The 20,000-nt window shown below is 45.3% G+C and overlaps 1 protein-coding gene across 2 annotated transcripts in view; it reads right to left on the bottom strand.

Moving 5' to 3' along the window:
- LOC119475898 (macrophage colony-stimulating factor 1 receptor 2-like) overlaps positions 1-15,315 on the bottom strand; it is a 26,051-nt gene extending 10,736 nt beyond the window's left edge. For both annotated transcript variants that reach the window (XM_037748989.1, XM_037748990.1), the window contains exons 1-6: positions 15,191-15,315; positions 1,780-2,064; positions 1,324-1,620; positions 818-954; positions 575-740; positions 75-462 (exon numbers count right to left, since the gene is read on the bottom strand). In XM_037748989.1, the coding sequence (XP_037604917.1) occupies positions 75-462; positions 575-740; positions 818-954; positions 1,324-1,620; positions 1,780-2,064; positions 15,191-15,248 (1,331 nt within the window). In that variant the 5' untranslated portion in view covers positions 15,249-15,315. The remainder of the gene's footprint in view (positions 1-74; positions 463-574; positions 741-817; positions 955-1,323; positions 1,621-1,779; positions 2,065-15,190) is intronic.
- Between the last annotated feature and the right edge of the window lie 4,685 nt (positions 15,316-20,000).

The raw sequence follows: 20,000 nt of genomic DNA, 5'->3' as shown, positions 1-20,000 counted from the left end.
TTGGTGTAGCAGGTCTCTGTCTGACCGGCAGTAGAGATCTGATAGTGCTAGCCTGTAGTTGTTAGCATGCTAACCTGTAGCCGTTAGCAGCGTAGCTCTCCTGGTACACCATAACGTTGTTGTCGTTGTGGACCTGTGCTGTTGTCGTCCAGTGCTGGTTCCTGATTGGAGGATAAGCCTCCATCACAAACGTCAGCCTCACATCTCGACCTTCGTACACCTCCACGGTGCTGCTGCCGCTGACGTCAGCGCCGCCGTCCCCGTCCCCGTCCTTTCTGACGGTGCTAACGTTAACGATCAGTTCCCCGTACACCTTTAGGGAACCGCTGCTAAGGTTAGCTTCTAGCTCTCCTTGCACCTCCATCCCCACGCTGCTAACATTAGCAGCCGGGTCCTCAAAGACCTCGATGGGCTTGGTGTTAGCGTTAGCTAGCTGCAGGTAGATCCTCAGGTAGGGCCCGTCTGGTGAGGAAGACGAGGAAGAGGAGGAAGAGGAAGAGGAGAGACAGTAGATATTAGTCTACAGTCAGTCTGCCCACAGTTCCCATCTCTTGTTTCCAGCAGCTGCTCTTACCCAGAACGGTGAGGTGTGTGGTTGCCGTGGCGACTCCTCCGTCCTCGTTGATGGCGGTACAGGTGTAGGTCCCGCCGTGAGTCCGGCTGACATTAGAGACGGTCAGAGTGCTGTCTATGTGCAGACGGGAGCTACTGTATTGATAGTGGTTTGTGACGTTCAGAGTCTGGAACCAAACAGACAAACAGTGAGTCTCTAAACAGGAAGTGAGTCACGAGGAAGCACATGCAGGTGACCTCTGACCTTTAGGTGTGGGTGTGTCCAGGTGACCATGTACAAATGGGAGGGGTTACTGGTCAGACAGGTGACCTCAAAGGTCTCTCCTTCCAGACGGACCACCTCGTCCTCACTGACAGCCAGACGGGGAGGACCACTGGGCCCTGCAGACAGACAGGTAGAGAGACAGACAGGTAGAGAGACAGACAGGTCACCGGGGAGACAGGTAGAGAGGCAGACAGGTAGACAGACAGACAAGTAGACAGACAGACAGGTCGCCGGGGAGACAGGTAGAGAGACAGGTAGACAGACAGACAGGTCACCGGGGAGACAGGTAGAGAGACAGACAGGTAGACAGACAGACAGGTCACCGGGGAGACAGGTAGAGAGACAGACAGGTGGACAGACAGACAGGTCACCGGGGAGACAGGTAGAGAGACAGACAGGTAGACAGACAGACAGGTCACCGGGGAGACAGGTAGAGAGACAGACAGGTGGACAGACAGACAGACAGAGAGACAGACAGGTCTTACTGCGGTCCACCAGCAGGGAGACAGCTTTGGACCTGAACTGTCTTCCGTCCTTCCAGCCTGAACAAACGTAGCGTCCGTTAAAGGACGGCTGCAGGTCTCGGATCAGGGCTCCTCTCCGGGGGTCAAAGGTCACGGTCATCCCCTGGGGCAGGCTCCCGGTGCTGTCCTCTGATTGGAGGGTGAGGTTAGTGACGGACGGGTCGGTGAGCAGACACTTGAACAGGAAGTCCTGGCCCTCCTTGAGATCATAGGATCTGCGATACGACGTGACGAACACGCTGGAGGGGACAGCTGGATCTGAGAGAGGGGCATTATGGGAAATGGAGGTGATGAGTAACTATTGTCAGCAGCAGGTGAGTCCTGAACAAGTCTATGACAGTCTGCAGGCCCAGAGGGGGACGTTCGGATCCAGATCTCTGCTACTCTGGCAGGGCGGGTAGCCTCAGCTAGTCTTACCTGTAACATACAGGTGTATCCAGGTGTCCAGGTGTTCCAGGCTCCGGTTGGTGTACCCACAGCGGTACGTCCCGGTGTGTCTGGGGTCTGACTTCTTTACCACCAACGGGTCCAGCTGTTGGCCCTTGTACAACAGATTGAACGCCGTGGTGGACCAGCGGACCGAAAGGTCACCATGACAGCTGAGGTTGAAGCCGGAGCCGGCCTCCAGAACCACCTCGGTTCGGTTCGGCAGGAAGTCGGAGTTCAGACGGATCAACGGAGGATCAGGAGGATCAGGAGGATCTGAAGGATCTGAAACAAACCAACAGTGAATCAGTTCAATTACTCAATATGTCGTTAGTATCATTAGTCCCATGACGGTAGTATCATTAGTCCCGTGAATCACGTGAGTCGTTAGTATCATTAGTCCCATGACGGTAGTATCATTAGTCCCGTGAATCACGTGAGTCGTTAGTATCATTAGTCCCATGACGGTAGTATCATTAGTCCCGTGAATCACGTGAGTCGTTAGTATCATTAGTCCCGTGAATCACGTGAGTCGTTAGTATCATTAGTCCCATGACGGTAGTATCATTAGTCCCGTGAATCATGTGATTCGTTAGTCCCATGAGTCGTTAGTATCATTATTCCCGTGAGTTGTTGGGTCACTAGTCAGTGAAGTTAACGTCAACCACGACCGTTCCTAAACCTAACTTCCTGTGAAAACAGAAGTTTATTTTGAAAGGACACTATGTAACGAGTGTATATTGACACGCTGTCCCCGGTCCGTCCTACAGTAACTCTACGGTCTGTCCTACAGTAACACTAGAGGGGTACTCCGTCCCCGGTCTGTCCTACAGTAACTCCAGAGGGGTACTCCGTCCCCGGTCTGTCCTACAGTAACTCCAGAGGGGTACTCCGTCCCCGGTCTGTCCTACAGTAACTCCAGAGGGGTACTCCGTCCCCGGTCTGTCCTACAGTAACACCAGAGGGGTACTCCGTCCCCGGTCTGTCCTACAGTAACACTAGAGGGGTACTCCGTCCCCGGTCTGTCCTACAGTAACTCCAGAGGGGTACTCCGTCCCCGGTCTGTCCTACAGTAACACTAGAGGGGTACTCCGTCCCCGGTCTGTCCTACAGTAACTCCAGAGGGGTACTCCGTCCCCGGTCTGTCCTACAGTAACTCCAGAGGGGTACTCCGTCCCCGGTCTGTCCTACAGTAACGCTAGAGGGGTACTCCGTCCCCGGTCCGTCCTACAGTAACTCTACGGTCTGTCCTACAGTAACTCCAGAGGGGTACTCCGTCCCCGGTCTGTCCTACAGTAACTCCAGAGGGGTACTCCGTCCCCGGTCCGTCCTACAGTAACTCTACGGTCTGTCCTACAGTAACACTAGAGGGGTACTCCGTCCCCGGTCTGTCCTACAGTAACTCCAGAGGGGTACTCCGTCCCCGGTCTGTCCTACAGTAACACCAGAGGGGTACTCCGTCCCCGGTCTGTCCTACAGTAACTCCAGAGGGGTACTCCGTCCCCGGTCTGTCCTACAGTAACACTAGAGGGGTACTCCGTCCCCGGTCTGTCCTACAGTAACTCCAGAGGGGTACTCCGTCCCCGGTCTGTCCTACAGTAACACTAGAGGGGTACTCCGTCCCCGGTCTGTCCTACAGTAACTCCAGAGGGGTACTCCGTCCCCGGTCTGTCCTACAGTAACGCTAGAGGGGTACTCCGTCCCCGGTCCGTCCTACAGTAACTCTACGGTCTGTCCTACAGTAACTCCAGAGGGGTACTCCGTCCCCGGTCTGTCCTACAGTAACTCCAGAGGGGTACTCCGTCCCCGGTCTGTCCTACAGTAACTCTACGGTCTGTCCTACAGTAACTCCAGAGGGGTACTCCGTCCCCGGTCTGTCCTACAGTAACTCCAGAGGGGTACTCCGTCCCCGGTCTGTCCTACAGTAACTCCAGAGGGGTAACCCGTCCCCGGTCTGTCCTACAGTAACTCCAGAGGGGTAACCCGTCCCCGGTCTGTCCTACAGTAACTCCAGAGGGGTAACCCGTCCCCGGTCTGTCCTACAGTAACTCCAGAGGGGTACTCCGTCCCCGGTCTGTCCTACAGTAACTCCAGAGGGGTACTCCGTCCCCGGTCTGTCCTACAGTAACTCCAGAGGGGTAACCCGTCCCCGGTGTGTGTGATGCCGACGGCTGTGATCAAGCAGCGGTATTTGATGAGTTGGGAGAGAGAACGTTTCTCTTTAAAATAACTTCTATAGAACACAGACACACAAACATCTGGAACACATCACAAACATCTGGATGATTCAACATGACTTTATTAAAATGAGATGAGAGGAAATACAATAAATCAACATGATCGTAAAGACAAAACTTCTATCGTTGATTTCATGAAACAGTTTTTATCTAATCAATTAGTTTGATGATCAGCACACTGGAGATGATTCTCATTGATTAACAGGTTAGTGGTCAACTGGTTAGAAACTAATGTAAATGATTGGCCAGCTGATTAAGAACAGATCGACCTGATTGGCCGGTTTAGAACATATTCCACTGTCAGTGCAATCGGAGCATCTCATTGGCTGCCTGTGGAGGATCGGAGCATCTCATTGGCTGCCTGTGGAGAATCGGAGCATCTCATTGGCTCACTCAGCGACAGGTTTCTTGATGACTTCCTGCAGATGGGTGGCGATGCGGGACGTCTGCAGCAGTAACGCCTGATGGTTCTCTACCAGCAGACTCTGGTGCCGAGCCACGTTCTGCAGGTCCTGGATCTGCTGGGAACCCTGAGGACACAACGTCACAACGCTGGTCACACTGGTCACACTGGTTAAACTGGGTCACACTGGTCACACTGGTTAAACTGGTTCACACTGGTTAAACTGGGTCACACTGGTTAAACTGGGTCACACTGGTTAAACTGGGTCACACTGGTCACACTGGTTAAACTGGGTCACACTGGTTAAACTGGTTCACACTGGTTAAACTGGGTCACACTGGTTAAACTGGGTCACACTGGTCACACTGGTTAAACTGGTTCACACTGGTTAAACTGGGTCACACTGGTCACACTGGTTAGACTGGGTCACACTGGTTAAACTGGGTCACACTGGTCACACTGGTTAGACTGGGTCACACTGGTTAAACTGGGTCAGACTGGTTAGACTGGGTCACACTGGTCACACTGGTCACACTGGTCACACTGGTTAGACTGGGTCACACTGGTTAGACTGGGTCACCATGGTTAGACTGGGTCACACTGGTCACAGTGGTTAAACTGGGTCACACTGGTTAAACTGGGTCACACTGGTTAGACTGGGTCACACTGGTTAGACTGGGTCACACTGGTCACACTGGTCATACTGGTTAAACTGGGTCACACTGGTTAAACTGGGTCAGACTGGTTAGACTGGGTCACACTGGTTAGACTGGGTCACACTGGTCACAGTGGTTAAACTGGGTCACACTGGTTAGACTGGGTCACACTGGTTAAACTGGGTCACACTGGTTAAACTGGGTCAGACTGGTTAGACTGGGTCACACTGGTTAGACTGGGTCCCACTGGTCCCACTGGTTAAACTGGGTCACACTGGTTAAACTGGTTAAACTGGGTCAGACTGGTTAAACTGGACCAGAGGTCATATGACCTGGAGATGATGCTATAACGAGCATGTGATCTGGTGTCAGCCTGTGGACCCGTTCAGACGTTTCTTTAGCTCAGATCGGGTCGGAACGGTGGACCGGCGGACCGGTGGAACCGTGGAACGGTGGACCGGTTATGGTACATTTCAAGTCCAGACCGAGTCTGAAATGGGACGCCGCTAAAATTATCCCGCTTGATGTTTGACCTGAGCTCCCAGCACGCCGAGCAGCTGGACCACTTTAGTCTAAACCAAACTAACCTGAGATAAACTGAACTAAATCCTACCTAAAGTTACACTAAACTAAACTAAAGCTTATTTAAACTAGACTAAAGTAAACCCACCTGAGTTCCCAGCGTGCCGAGCAGTTGGACCACCTGGCCCTGACCCTTGGCGACCTCCTTCTGGACCAGGACCAGCTGTGTCAGCAGATCCAGGACCTCCTTCCTCCAGAGCTCCTCCGGCTGCTGATCCCGGACCAGTTCCAACAGCCCGGGGGCGGGGCCGACTTCTGATTGGTCGGGTGACTGGGCGGCGCCCATTGTCATGGCAGCGGGCGGGTTGTCATGGTGATCACCTGCAGTGAAGACGACTGAAGTCAAAACTTCAGTTTTTACACGACACGTACAGCATTCAGCTTCCTGTGGTTTTCAGAATAAAGGTCCTTAAATAGTTGAGTTCCAGAGGAAGTTTAGAGGTGCGTTTGCTTTGATTGACAGGCGTCTCAGCCAATGGCTGACAGGCGTCTCAGCCAATGGCCGACAGGCGTCTCAGCCAATGGCCGACAGGCGTCTCAGCCAATGGCCGACAGGCGTCTCAGCCAATGGCCGACAGGCGTCTCAGCCAATGGCCGACAGGCGTCTCAGCCAATGGCCGACAGGCGTCTCAGCCAATGGCCGACGGACACTACAGCCATGTTTTTATGATGTTAGGCTCGTCTCAGCAGCTCGGTCCGCTGCTACAGCTTTAATTATGTTAGTGACGCTTAGACATTTGTCCTGGCACGGATAGGCACGGCACACCTCAATAAGTAAACACCACCAGAACACAGATCAAACCCCGTGAAACTAACGTGAAGCCGGTCCAGGTGAAATGGTCCAGGTGACGTGGTCCAGGTGCAATGGTCCAGGTGACGTGAGGCCGATGTGACGTGAAGCCGGTCCAGGTGACGTGGTCCAGCTGACGTGGTCCAGGTGACGTGTTCCAGCTGACGTGGTCCAGGTGAAGTGGTCCAGGTGAAATGGTCCAGGTAGCGTGGTCCACGTGACGTGGTCCAGGTGACGTGGTCCAGGTAGCGTGGTCCAGGTGACGTGGTCCAGGTAGCGTGGTCCAGATGACGTGGTCCAGGTGACGTGGTCCAGGTGAAATGGTCCAGGTAGCGTGGTCCACGTGACGTGGTCCAGGTGACGTGGTCCAGGTGACGTGAAGCCAGTCCAGGTGACGTGAAGCCGGTCCAGGTGACGTGAAGCCGGTCCAGGTGACGTGAAGCCGGTCCAGGTGACATGAAGCCGGTGCAGGTGAAATGGTCACTCACTTGTTTTGAAAGTCGAGGCTGAAGCTCTGACATCACGAGTGGAAGTGAAACCTGTGAGCTCCTTCCTGAAGCATGCTGGGAAGGCGTGAGTCTTTAACCACATGGAGATGAAGACGTTGTGTAACTTCAGTTTGTGACTCACAGCTCAACAGTTGGTGGCGGTTCCTGCTGCCTCGTCTCGACGCTCTACAGGCTTTTATTTATACTCAGTTTACTGTTATAATCACACATAGTGACGTCATGTCTCCTCAGTGTCCCTGAACGCAACACGGTGAGCTGATCGCTGCTGCGTTCAGGGCTCAACTAGTGAATAGTAAATATGTAAACCGCTGTTTAAGGCCGTCCTGGTGGTTGAAGGTCTTGTGACCACATGTTCCTGATTTCCCTCCTCGCTGACGAGCCGCTCTCTAATAAACACTTCAGATATGTAAACAACACGTCACAACGTCTGAGCATTTATGATTTCATATTTAATGTAGAGATGAAGAGATGTGATTGAAAGCTCTGGATCAGCTACTAAAGGGACCTGCTGGTGTTAAAGGAGGTCACCGTTAATAAACTCACATTTAATATTTACTGAAATAAAGTCTACGTTCACCAGAGGAGTCAGGAAACACTCAAACTCCACATTATTATTATTATTATTATTATTACTATTATTATTATTTTACTATTATTATTATTATTATTATTATTATTACTATTATTATTTTACTATTATTATTGTTATTATTATTATTATTATTATTATTATTATTATTTTACTATTATTATTGTTATTGTTATTATTATTATTATTATTTTACTATTATTATTATTCTTATTTTTACTATTATTTTTACTATTATTATTACTATTATTATTATTATTATTATTATTATTATTACTATTATTATTATTATTGTTATTACTATTATTATTATTGTTATTATTAATAATATATTTGATTTTATTTATAGAGTACTTTTTTAGAAACTCTTTACAAAACAAATAGTCTAAATAAACCTGTGTGGTGATGAAACCTCGGAGTCAGGAAACACATGTATGTGTGTTGGAGGGTCTCTGGTCCCACTTCCTCCTCTCACTTCTTCTTTATTAACACTCTGTAGGGGGGGGGCTGGTTACCACGGCAACATCTACGTTTACATCCACTCCACTACCATCTGAGTAGTAGTAGGTCTAGTAGTAGTACTATTGCAGTAACATGCCTCGTAGTAGTAGTACTAGTAGTAAGTCTAGTAGTAGTACAACCAAGAGGTTTTGGTGCTTCACTGGAGTTTGTGTTGGAGTCTGAGTCTGAACAGCGGAGACACACGAGAGACCATGAGACACACGAGAGACCATGAGACACACGAGAGACCATGAGACACACGAGAGACCATGAGACATACGAGAGACCATGAGACACACGAGAGACCATGAGACACACGAGAGACCATGAGACACACGAGAGACCATGAGACACACGAGAGACCGTGAGACACACGCGAGACCATGAGACACCGACCAGCAAGGATTTATACCTGAACAAGTTACTAACAGAACCTTTAATGGTCTCAGCCCTGCAGCCTGACATCACTCAGTGAACTGTGTTAAAGGGTTATTCTGGGTCACATCAGTATAGTATACGTATAATTTGCGTAGAGGAAGAGCTGGAGGAGATGAGAAGATACTCTTTATGCTTCACAGTATTTATAGCCGCCTTGAAACAACTGCCAGCTCTGATAGGATTATTATTATTCAACCTCACTATTCAAATAGGACTGATGGTTGATGGATTATAAACTGAACAACAGAACCATCTTTAATCTAGACCTCAGTATGTCTGACCGAGGCTGACTACAGACAGAGTCAGGCTCTAATGGGTCTAACCGAGGCTGACTACAGACAGTCAGGCTCTACAGGGTCTAACCGAGGCTGACTACAGACAGAGTCAGGCTCTAATGGGTCTAACCGAGGCTGACTACAGACAGAGTCAGGCTCTAATGGGTCTAACCGAGGCTGACTACAGACAGAGTCAGGCTCTACAGGGTCTAACCGAGGCTGACTACAGACAGTCAGGCTCTAATGGGTCTAACCGAGGCTGACTACAGACAGAGTCAGGCTCTAATGGGTCTAACCGAGGCTGACTACAGACAGAGTCAGGCTCTACAGGGTCTAACCGAGGCTGACTACAGACAGAGTCAGGCTCTAATGGGTCTAACCGAGGCTGACTACAGACAGAGTCAGGCTCTAATGGGTCTAACCGAGGCTGACTACAGACAGTCAGGCTCTAATGGGTCTAACCGAGGCTGACTACAGACAGAGTCAGGCTCTAATGGGTCTAACCGAGGCTGACTACAGACAGTCAGGCTCTAATGGGTCTAACCGAGGCTGACTACAGACAGAGTCAGGCTCTAATGGGTCTAACCGAGGCTGACTACAGACAGTCAGGCTCTAATGGGTCTAACCGAGGCTGACTACAGACAGAGTCAGGCTCTAATGGGTCTAACCGAGGCTGACTACAGACAGTCAGGCTCTAATGGGTGTAACCGAGGCTGACTACAGACAGTCAGGCTCTAATGGGTCTAACCGAGGCTGACTACAGACAGTCAGGCTCTAATGGGTCTAACCGAGGCTGACTACAGACAGAGTCAGGCTCTACAGGGTCTAACCGAGGCTGACTACAGACAGAGTCAGGCTCTAATGGGTCTAACCGAGGCTGACTACAGACAGTCAGGCTCTAATGGGTCTAACCGAGGCTGACTACAGACAGAGTCAGGCTCTAATGGGTCTAACCGAGGCTGACTACAGACAGTCAGGCTCTAATGGGTCTAACCGAGGCTGACTACAGACAGAGTCAGGCTCTAATGGGTCTAACCGAGGCTGACTACAGACAGAGTCAGGCTCTAATGGGTCTAACCGAGGCTGACTACAGACAGTCAGGCTCTAATGGGTCTAACCGAGGCTGACTACAGACAGAGTCAGGCTCTACTGGGTCTAACCGAGGCTGACTACAGACAGTCAGGCTCTAATGGGTCTAACCGAGGCTGACTACAGACAGAGTCAGGCTCTAGAGGGTCTAACCGAGGCTGACTACAGACAGTCAGGCTCTAATGGGTCTAACCGAGGCTGACTACAGACAGTCAGGCTCTAATGGGTCTAACCGAGGCTGACTACAGACAGAGTCAGGCTCTAATGGGTCTAACCGAGGCTGACTACAGACAGTCAGGCTCTAATGGGTCTAACCGAGGCTGACTACAGACAGTCAGGCTCTAATGGGTCTAACCGAGGCTGACTACAGACAGTCAGGCTCTAATGGGTCTAACCGAGGCTGACTACAGACAGAGTCAGGCTCTACAGGGTCTAACCGAGGCTGACTACAGACAAAGTCAGGCTCTACAGGGTCTAACCGAGGCTGACTACAGACAGAGTCAGGCTCTACAGGGTCTAACCGAGGCTGACTACAGACAGAGTCGGGCTCTACAGGGTCTAACCGAGGCTGACTACAGACAGAGTCAGGCTCTAATGGGTCTAACCGAGGCTGACTACAGACAGTCAGGCTCTAATGGGTCTAACCGAGGCTGACTACAGACAGAGTCAGGCTCTAATGGGTCTAACCGAGGCTGACTACAGACAGTCAGGCTCTAATGGGTCTAACCGAGGCTGACTACAGACAGAGTCAGGCTCTACAGGGTCTAACCGAGGCTGACTACAGACAGAGTCAGGCTCTAATGGGTCTAACCGAGGCTGACTACAGACAGAGTCAGGCTCTAGAGGGTCTAACCGAGGCTGACTACAGACAGAGTCAGGCTCTAATGGGTCTAACCGAGGCTGACTACAGACAGTCAGGCTCTAATAGGTCTAACCGAGGCTGACTACAGACAGAGTCAGGCTCTAGAGGGTCTAACCGAGGCTGACTACAGACAGAGTCAGGCTCTAATGGGTCTAACCGAGGCTGACTACAGACAGAGTCAGGCTCTAGTGGGTCTAACCGAGGCTGACTACAGACAGAGTCAGGTTTTAGTGGGTCTGACCGAGGCTGACTACAGACAGAGTCGGGCTCTAATGGGTCTAACCGAGGCTGACTACAGACAGAGTCAGGCTCTAATGGGTCTAACCGAGGCTGACTACAGACAGTCAGGCTCTAATGGGTCTAACCGAGGCTGACTACAGACAGAGTCAGGCTCTACAGGGCCTAACCGAGGCTGACTACAGACAGTCAGGCTCTAATGGGTCTAACCGAGGCTGACTACAGACAGAGTCAGGCTCTACAGGGTCTAACCGAGGCTGACTACAGACAGTCAGGCTCTAATGGGTCTAACCGAGGCTGACTACAGACAGAGTCAGGCTCTAGAGGGTCTAACCGAGGCTGACTACAGACAGAGTCGGGCTCTAGAGGGTCTAACCGAGGCTGACTACAGACAGAGTCAGGCTCTAGAGGGTCTAACCGAGGCTGACTACAGACAGAGTCGGGCTCTAGAGGGTCTAACCGAGGCTGACTACAGACAGAGTCAGGCTCTACAGGGTCTAACCGAGGCTGACTACAGACAGTCTGGCTCTAGTGGGTCTAACCGAGGCTGACTACAGACAGAGTCAGGCTCTAATGGGTCTAACCGAGGCTGACTACAGACAGAGTCAGGCTCTAATGGGTCTAACCGAGGCTGACTACAGACAGAGTCGGGCTCTAATGGGTCTAACCGAGGCTGACTACAGACAGAGTCGGGCTCTAGTGGGTCTAACCGAGGCTGACTACAGACAGAGTCAGGCTCTAGAGGGTCTAACCGAGACTGACTACAGACAGAGTCAGGCTCTAATGGGTCTAACCGAGGCTGACTACAGACAGAGTCAGGCTCTAATGGGTCTAACCGAGGCTGACTACAGACAGAGTCAGGTTTTAGTGGGTCTGACCGAGGCTGACTACAGACAGAGTCAGGCTCTAATGGGTCTAACCGAGGCTGACTACAGACAGAGTCGGGCTCTAGAGGGTCTAACCGAGGCTGACTACAGACAGAGTCAGGCTCTAATGGGTCTAACCGAGGCTGACTACAGACAGAGTCAGGTTTTAGTGGGTCTGACCGAGGCTGACTACAGACAGAGTCGGGCTCTAATGGGTCTAACCGAGGCTGACTACAGACAGAGTCAGGCTCTAGAGGGTCTAACCGAGGCTGACTACAGACAGAGTCGGGCTCTAGAGGGTCTAACCGAGGCTGACTACAGACAGAGTCGGGCTCTAGAGGGTCTAACCGAGGCTGACTACAGACAGAGTCAGGCTCTAGTGGGTCTAACCGAGGCTGACTACAGACAGAGTCAGGCTCTAGAGGGTCTAACCGAGGCTGACTACAGACAGAGTCGGGCTCTAATGGGTCTAACCGAGGCTGACTACAGACAGAGTCAGGCTCTAGAGGGTCTAACCGAGGCTGACTACAGACAGAGTCGGGCTCTAGAGGGTCTAACCGAGGCTGACTACAGACAGAGTCGGGCTCTAGAGGGTCTAACCGAGGCTGACTACAGACAGAGTCGGGCTCTAGAGGGTCTAACCGAGGCTGACTACAGACAGAGTCGGGCTCTAGAGGGTCTAACCGAGGCTGACTACAGACAGAGTCGGGCTCTAGAGGGTCTAACCGAGGCTGACTACAGACAGAGTCGGGCTCTAGAGGGTCTAACCGAGGCTGACTACAGACAGAGTCGGGCTCTAGAGGGTCTAACCGAGGCTGACTACAGACAGAGTCGGGCTCTAATGGGTCTAACCGAGGCTGACTACAGACAGAGTCGGGCTCTAGAGGGTCTAACCGAGGCTGACTACAGACAGAGTCGGGCTCTAATGGGTCTAACCGAGGCTGACTACAGACAGAGTCGGGCTCTAGTGGGTCTAACCGAGGCTGACTACAGACAGAGTCGGGCTCTAGAGGGTCTAACCGAGGCTGACTACAGACAGAGTCGGGCTCTAGAGGGTCTAACCGAGGCTGACTACAGACAGAGTCAGGCTCTAATGGGTCTAACCGAGGCTGACTACAGACAGAGTCGGGCTCTAGAGGGTCTAACCGAGGCTGACTACAGACAGAGTCGGGCTCTAGAGGGTCTAACCGAGACAGGGACCTGGACTATTTATGTCTAGATGACGTCATGTTGAGAGTTGATGGAGCAGCTAACATGTTAGCATAGCCTGATCTATCCAGACTCCATTCAGACAACAAGCATTTTAAAAGTTGTTTGCTTGTCGTCATGGTAACAGATCTCACAAAACATGAATTCGGTCTTTTTACAAATCAACATCATAATGTCGTTACTTCGGCATCATTTTGATCTGTTTATTGATATTAAATCACAGCAGTCTGTTTACTTTGGGTTCATACCGACGTAGAGACGTGGGGCTGCTAGATACAGATACAGTATGTAATACAGCTCGCCGCCGGGTGACGTTATGAACCCAGACACGACGGCGTTTGGTTTTCTGACATATCTGGAACTTCACCAACATGTACAAAGCAGCTACAGAGGTTAATTCTTCCGTGGTTGAAAGTTTGCTTGGCGCTCGGTGTGAATGTACGGTAACACAATACGAAGCACAACATAACGTAACTTAACTTAAATGCACATAAACAATAGCGCATACACAACAACAACACGATGTAATGAGACACTGAACCTCTGACACGCTCCCCAGAAAACCTGAACACAGAACTGTTCTCCACCTTTTCATTCTGAAAGAGCATCGACCAATGAGGAGACTCCAACAGTCGGCTGACCAATCCTGTAACTTCATCACTCGGTCGGTCGGTCGGTCGGTCGGTCAGACAGTCAGACACTCAGTCAGTCAGTCAGTCAGTCAGTCAGACACTCAGTCAGTCAGTCAGTCAGTCAGTCAGTCGGTCGGTCACTCAGTCAGTCAGTCAGTCAGTCAGTCAGTCAGTCAGTCAGACACTCAGTCAGTCACTCAGTCAGTCACTCAGTCAGTCAGTCAGTCAGTCAGTCAGTCAGTCAGTCAGTCAGTGACAGACGTTAGTGTTTGTAGCTCTGCTGACCCTCTGAGGTCCAGACAAAACCATTTCTGCATTTTGAAGGCGGTCCATTTCATGGTGTTTACCGGACTCAGAAGCTCACTCAGGGAGCGACTAGTGATGTCTCAGCTAGATAAGGTTTAGATCCATGGATCCTCTCAGCTGCTGATCAGGTCTTAAAGGGCTTCTTATAACGGTATTGATTTATTGGTGGATTGTAAAAACTCTGTTTGTTGTTTGTTGTTGTTTGACTTGGTGGCAATCGAGTCTCCCCACAGGGATCAATAAAGTTGTCTATTGATCATCTATCATCTATCTAGCATTAATAGATCTTTAATAAACCCTTAATGAAGCATTATTATCTGTGTAATAAACCCTTAATGAAGCATTATTATCTGTGTAATAAACCCTTAATGAAGCATTATGATCTGTGTAATGAACCCTTAATGAAGCATTAATAGATCTTTAATAAACCCTTAATGAAGCATTATGATCTGTGTAATAAACCCTTAATGAAGCATTATGATCTGTGTAATGAACCCTTAATGAAGCATTAATAGATCTTTAATAAACCCTTAATGAAGCATTATTATCTGTGTAATGAACAGTGAATAAACAGTGTTACTAACCCCTTAATGAAGCATTATGATCTGTGTAATGAACAGTGAATAAACAGTGTTAATAAACCCTTAATGAAGCATTATGATCTGTGTAATGAACAGTGAATAAACAGTGTTAATAACCCCTTAATGAAGCATTATGATCTGTGTAATAAACAGTGAATAAAGAGTGTTAATAAACCCTTAATGAAGCATTATGATCTGTGTAATAAACAGTGAATAAAGAGTGTTAATAAACCCTTAATGAAGCATTATGATCTGTGTAATGAACAGTGAATAAACAGTGTTAATAAACCCTTAATGAAGCATTATGATCTGTGTAATGAACAGTGAATAAAGAGTGTTAATAAACCCTTAATGAAGCATTATGATCTGTGTAATGAACAGTGAATAAACAGTGTTAATAAACCCTTAATGAAGCATTATGATCTGTGTAATGAACAGTGAATAAAGAGTGTTAATAAACCCTTAATGAAGCATTATGATCTGTGTAATGAACAGTGAATAAAGAGTGTTAATAAACCCTTAATGAAGCATTATGATCTGTGTAATGAACAGTGAATAAACAGTGTTAATAAACCCTTAATGAAGCATTATGATCTGTGTAATAAACAGTGAATAAACAGTGTTGAAGTGTTTTTCTGACCTCCAGCAGAGCAGCAGCAGCTGAAGACGATCGACAGCAGCAGAGAACGGACCTTCATCTTCCTCTGTTGTTCTTCACTCTGTTCAAGTTAAACTGAAGGAGTCCCACTTCCTCTCCTCAACCCAACGCCACCCAGCACCCTCCATCCTCCACCCCCCACGCTCCACCCCTGTCTGAGTCCTCTCTGGGTTTCTCTTGAGGGAAAGTTAAGGGATAGGAGGAATACAATGCAGAGTTGAGGCATCAAGTTTATGGAGGACGGAAGCTGCCAAAATCACACCTGAATAAATAAACAAATAAATAAATAAATAAATAAATAAATAAACAAATAAATAAATAAATAAATAAATAAGCCATTCAATGTTCTAAAATAATATAAAAAATAAATGTAGGCATTAAATACAGTAAATAAATATGCCATTAAATGTACTAAAATAATATAATTGTAGGCATTAATATAATGTTATTGAATGCCTACATTTAAATGCATTATAATTTGAGTACATTTAATGGCATATTTATAATAAATAAATAAATACTTTTATTTTTAATAAAATAAAAAAATAAATAAATGTAGGCATTAATGAAATGTTATTGAATGCCTACAATTATTTTAAATATACTTTTAGGACATTTAATTACTTATTTATTTATTCAGTTTTGATTTTGGCAGCTTCCGTCCTCCATAGAGTTCAAGGGTTAATTGAGTTAATTGAACTTACAGGACAGCCGGCAGGAGAACGAAGACAGACTGGTTAGTAGAGCTGGATGGAATCAGAGGGAAGCAGGTGAGGAGGAGGGGGTGTCAGTCAGGTAGGCTGGCAGGTAGATGTAGTTAGTTACAGTAGATGTAGTTAGTTACAGTAGATGTAGTTAGTTACAGTAGATGTTAGTTAGTTACAGTAGATGTTAGTTACAGTAGATGTAGTTAGTTACAGTAGATGTAGTTAGTTACAGTAGATGTTAGTTAGTTACAGTAGATGTAGTTAGTTACAGTAGATGTTAGTTAGTTACAGTAGATGTTAGTTAGTTACAGTAGATGTAGTTAGTTACAGTAGATGTAGTTAGTTACAGTAGATGTTAGTTAGTTACAGTAGATGTAGTTAGTTACAGTAGATGTAGTTAGTTACAGTAGATGTAGTTAGTTACAGTAGATGTAGTTAGTTACAGTAGATGTTAGTTAGTTACAGTAGATGTAGTTAGTTACAGTAGATGTAGTTAGTTACAGTAGATGTAGTTAGTTACAGTAGATGTAGTTAGTTACAGTAGATGTTAGTTAGTTACAGTAGATGTAGTTAGTTACAGTAGATGTTAGTTAGTTACAGTAGATGTAGTTAGTTACAGTAGATGTTAGTTAGTTACAGTAGATGTAGTTAGTTACAGTAGATGTAGTTAGTTACAGTCGATGTTAGTTAGTTACAGTAGATGTAGTTAGTTACAGTAGATGTTAGTTAGTTACAGTAGATGTAGTTAGTTACAGTAGATGTTAGTTAGTTACAGTAGATGTAGTTAGTTACAGTAGATGTTAGTTAGTTACAGTAGATGTAGTTAGTTACAGTAGATGTAGTTAGTTACAGTAGATGTTAGTTAGTTACAGTAGATGTAGTTAGTTACAGTAGATGTTAGTTAGTTACAGTAGATGTAGTTAGTTACAGTAGATGTAGTTAGTTACAGTAGATGTAGTTAGTTACAGTAGATGTTAGTTAGTTACAGTAGATATAGTTAGTTACAGTAGATGTTAGTTAGTTACAGTAGATGTTAGTTAGTTACAGTAGATGTAGTTAGTTACAGTAGATGTAGTTAGTTACAGTAGATGTTAGTTAGTTACAGTAGATGTAGTTAGTTACAGTAGATGTTATTTATTAACAGTAGATGTAGTTAGTTACAGTAGATGTAGTTAGTTACAGTAGATGTAGTTAGTTACAGTAGATGTTAGTTAGTTACAGTAGATGTAGTTAGTTACAGTAGATGTAGTTAGTTACAGTAGATGTAGTTAGTTACAGTAGATGTAGTTAGTTACAGTAGATGTAGTTAGTTACAGTAGATGTAGTTAGTTACAGTAGATGTTAGTTAGTTACAGTAGATGTAGTTAGTTACAGTAGATGTAGTTAGTTACAGTAGATGTTAGTTAGTTACAGTAGATGTAGTTAGTTACAGTAGATGTTAGTTAGTTACAGTAGATGTAGTTAGTTACAGTAGATGTAGTTAGTTACAGTAGATGTTAGTTAGTTACAGTAGATGTAGTTAGTTACAGTAGATGTTAGTTAGTTACAGTAGATGTAGTTAGTTACAGTAGATGTAGTTAGTTACAGTAGATGTAGTTAGTTACAGTAGATGTAGTTAGTTACAGTAGATGTTAGTTAGTTACAGTAGATGTAGTTAGTTACAGTAGATGTAGTTAGTTACAGTAGATGTTAGTTAGTTACAGTAGATGTAGTTAGTTACAGTAGATGTTAGTTAGTTACAGTAGATGTAGTTAGTTACAGTAGATGTAGTTAGTTACAGTAGATGTAGTTAGTTACAGTAGATGTTAGTTAGTTACAGTAGATGTAGTTAGTTACAGTAGATGTAGTTAGTTACAGTAGATGTAGTTAGTTACAGTAGATGTTAGTTAGTTACAGTAGATGTAGTTAGTTACAGTAGATGTTAGTTAGTTACAGTAGATGTAGTTAGTTACAGTAGATGTAGTTAGTTACAGTAGATGTAGTTAGTTACAGTAGATGTTAGTTAGTTACAGTAGATGTAGTTAGTTACAGTAGATGTAGTTAGTTACAGTAGATGTAGTTAGTTACAGTAGATGTAGTTAGTTACAGTAGATGTAGTTAGTTACAGTAGATGTTAGTTAGTTACAGTAGATGTAGTTAGTTACAGTAGATGTAGTTAGTTACAGTAGATGTTAGTTAGTTACAGTAGATGTAGTTAGTTACAGTAGATGTAGTTAGTTACAGTAGATGTAGTTAGTTACAGTAGATGTTAGTTAGTTACAGTAGATGTAGTTAGTTACAGTAGATGTAGTTAGTTACAGTAGATGTTAGTTAGTTACAGTAGATGTAGTTAGTTACAGTAGATGTAGTTAGTTACAGTAGATGTTAGTTACAGTAGATGTAGTTAGTTACAGTAGATGTAGTTAGTTACAGTAGATGTAGTTAGTTACAGTAGATGTTAGTTAGTTACAGTAGATGTAGTTAGTTACAGTAGATGTAGTTAGTTACAGTAGATGTTAGTTAGTTACAGTAGATGTTAGTTAGTTACAGTAGATGTAGTTAGTTACAGTAGATGTAGTTAGTTACAGTAGATGTTAGTTAGTTACAGTAGATGTTAGTTAGTTACAGTAGATGTAGTTAGTTACAGTAGATGTAGTTAGTTACAGTAGATGTTAGTTAGTTACAATAGATGTTAGTTAGTTACAGTAGATGTAGTTAGTTACAGTAGATGTTAGTTAGTTACAGTAGATGTAGTTAGTTACAGTAGATGTTAGTTAGTTACAGTAGATGTAGTTAGTTACAGTAGATGTAGTTAGTTACAGTAGATGTTAGTTAGTTACAGTAGATGTAGTTAGTTACAGTAGATGTTAGTTAGTTACAGTAGATGTAGTTAGTTACAGTAGATGTAGTTAGTTACAGTAGATGTAGTTAGTTACAGTAGATGTTAGTTAGTTACAGTAGATGTAGTTAGTTACAGTAGATGTTAGTTAGTTACAGTAGATGTAGTTAGTTACAGTAGATGTAGTTAGTTACAGTAGATGTTAGTTAGTTACAGTAGATGTAGTTAGTTACAGTAGATGTTAGTTAGTTACAGTAGATGTAGTTAGTTACAGTAGATGTAGTTAGTTACAGTAGATGTTAGTTAGTTACAGTAGATGTAGTTAGTTACAGTAGATGTAGTTAGTTACAGTAGATGTTAGTTAGTTACAGTAGATGTAGTTAGTTACAGTAGATGTTAGTTAGTTACAGTAGATGTTAGTTAGTTACAGTAGATGTAGTTAGTTACAGTAGATGTAGTTAGTTACAGTAGATGTAGTTAGTTACAGTAGATGTTAGTTAGTTACAGTAGATGTAGTTAGTTACAGTAGATGTAGTTAGTTACAGTAGATGTTAGTTAGTTACAGTAGATGTAGTTAGTTACAGTAGATGTAGTTAGTTACAGTAGATGTAGTTAGTTACAGTAGATGTTAGTTAGTTACAGTAGATGTAGTTAGTTACAGTAGATGTAGTTAGTTACAGTAGATGTAGTTAGTTACAGTAGATGTTAGTTAGTTACAGTAGATGTTAGTTAGTTACAGTAGATGTTAGTTAGTTACAGTAGATGTTAGTTAGTTACAGTAGATGTTAGTTAGTTACAGTAGATGTAGTTAGTTACAGTAGATGTAGTTAGTTACAGTAGATGTAGTTAGTTACAGTAGATGTAGTTAGTTACAGTAGATGTTAGTTAGTTACAGTAGATGTTAGTTAGTTACAGTAGATGTAGTTAGTTACAGTAGATGTAGTTAGTTACAGTAGATGTAGTTAGTTACAGTAGATGTAGTTAGTTACAGTAGATGTTAGTTAGTTACAGTAGATATAGTTAGTTACAGTAGATGTAGTTAGTTACAGTAGATGTAGTTAGTTACAGTAGATGTAGTTAGTTACAGTAGATGTAGTTAGTTACAGTAGATGTAGTTAGTTACAGTAGATGTTAGTTAGTTACAGTAGATGTAGTTAGTTACAGTAGATGTAGTTAGTTACAGTAGATGTAGTTAGTTACAGTAGATGTAGTTAGTTACAGTAGATGTAGTTAGTTACAGTAGATGTAGTTAGTTACAGTAGATGTA

This window comes from Sebastes umbrosus, chromosome 17 (assembly GCF_015220745.1).
Source record: "Sebastes umbrosus isolate fSebUmb1 chromosome 17, fSebUmb1.pri, whole genome shotgun sequence".
NCBI classification, from domain to species: Eukaryota; Metazoa; Chordata; class Actinopteri; order Perciformes; family Sebastidae; genus Sebastes; species Sebastes umbrosus.
This window is presented reverse-complemented; position numbering and strand designations above follow the sequence as displayed.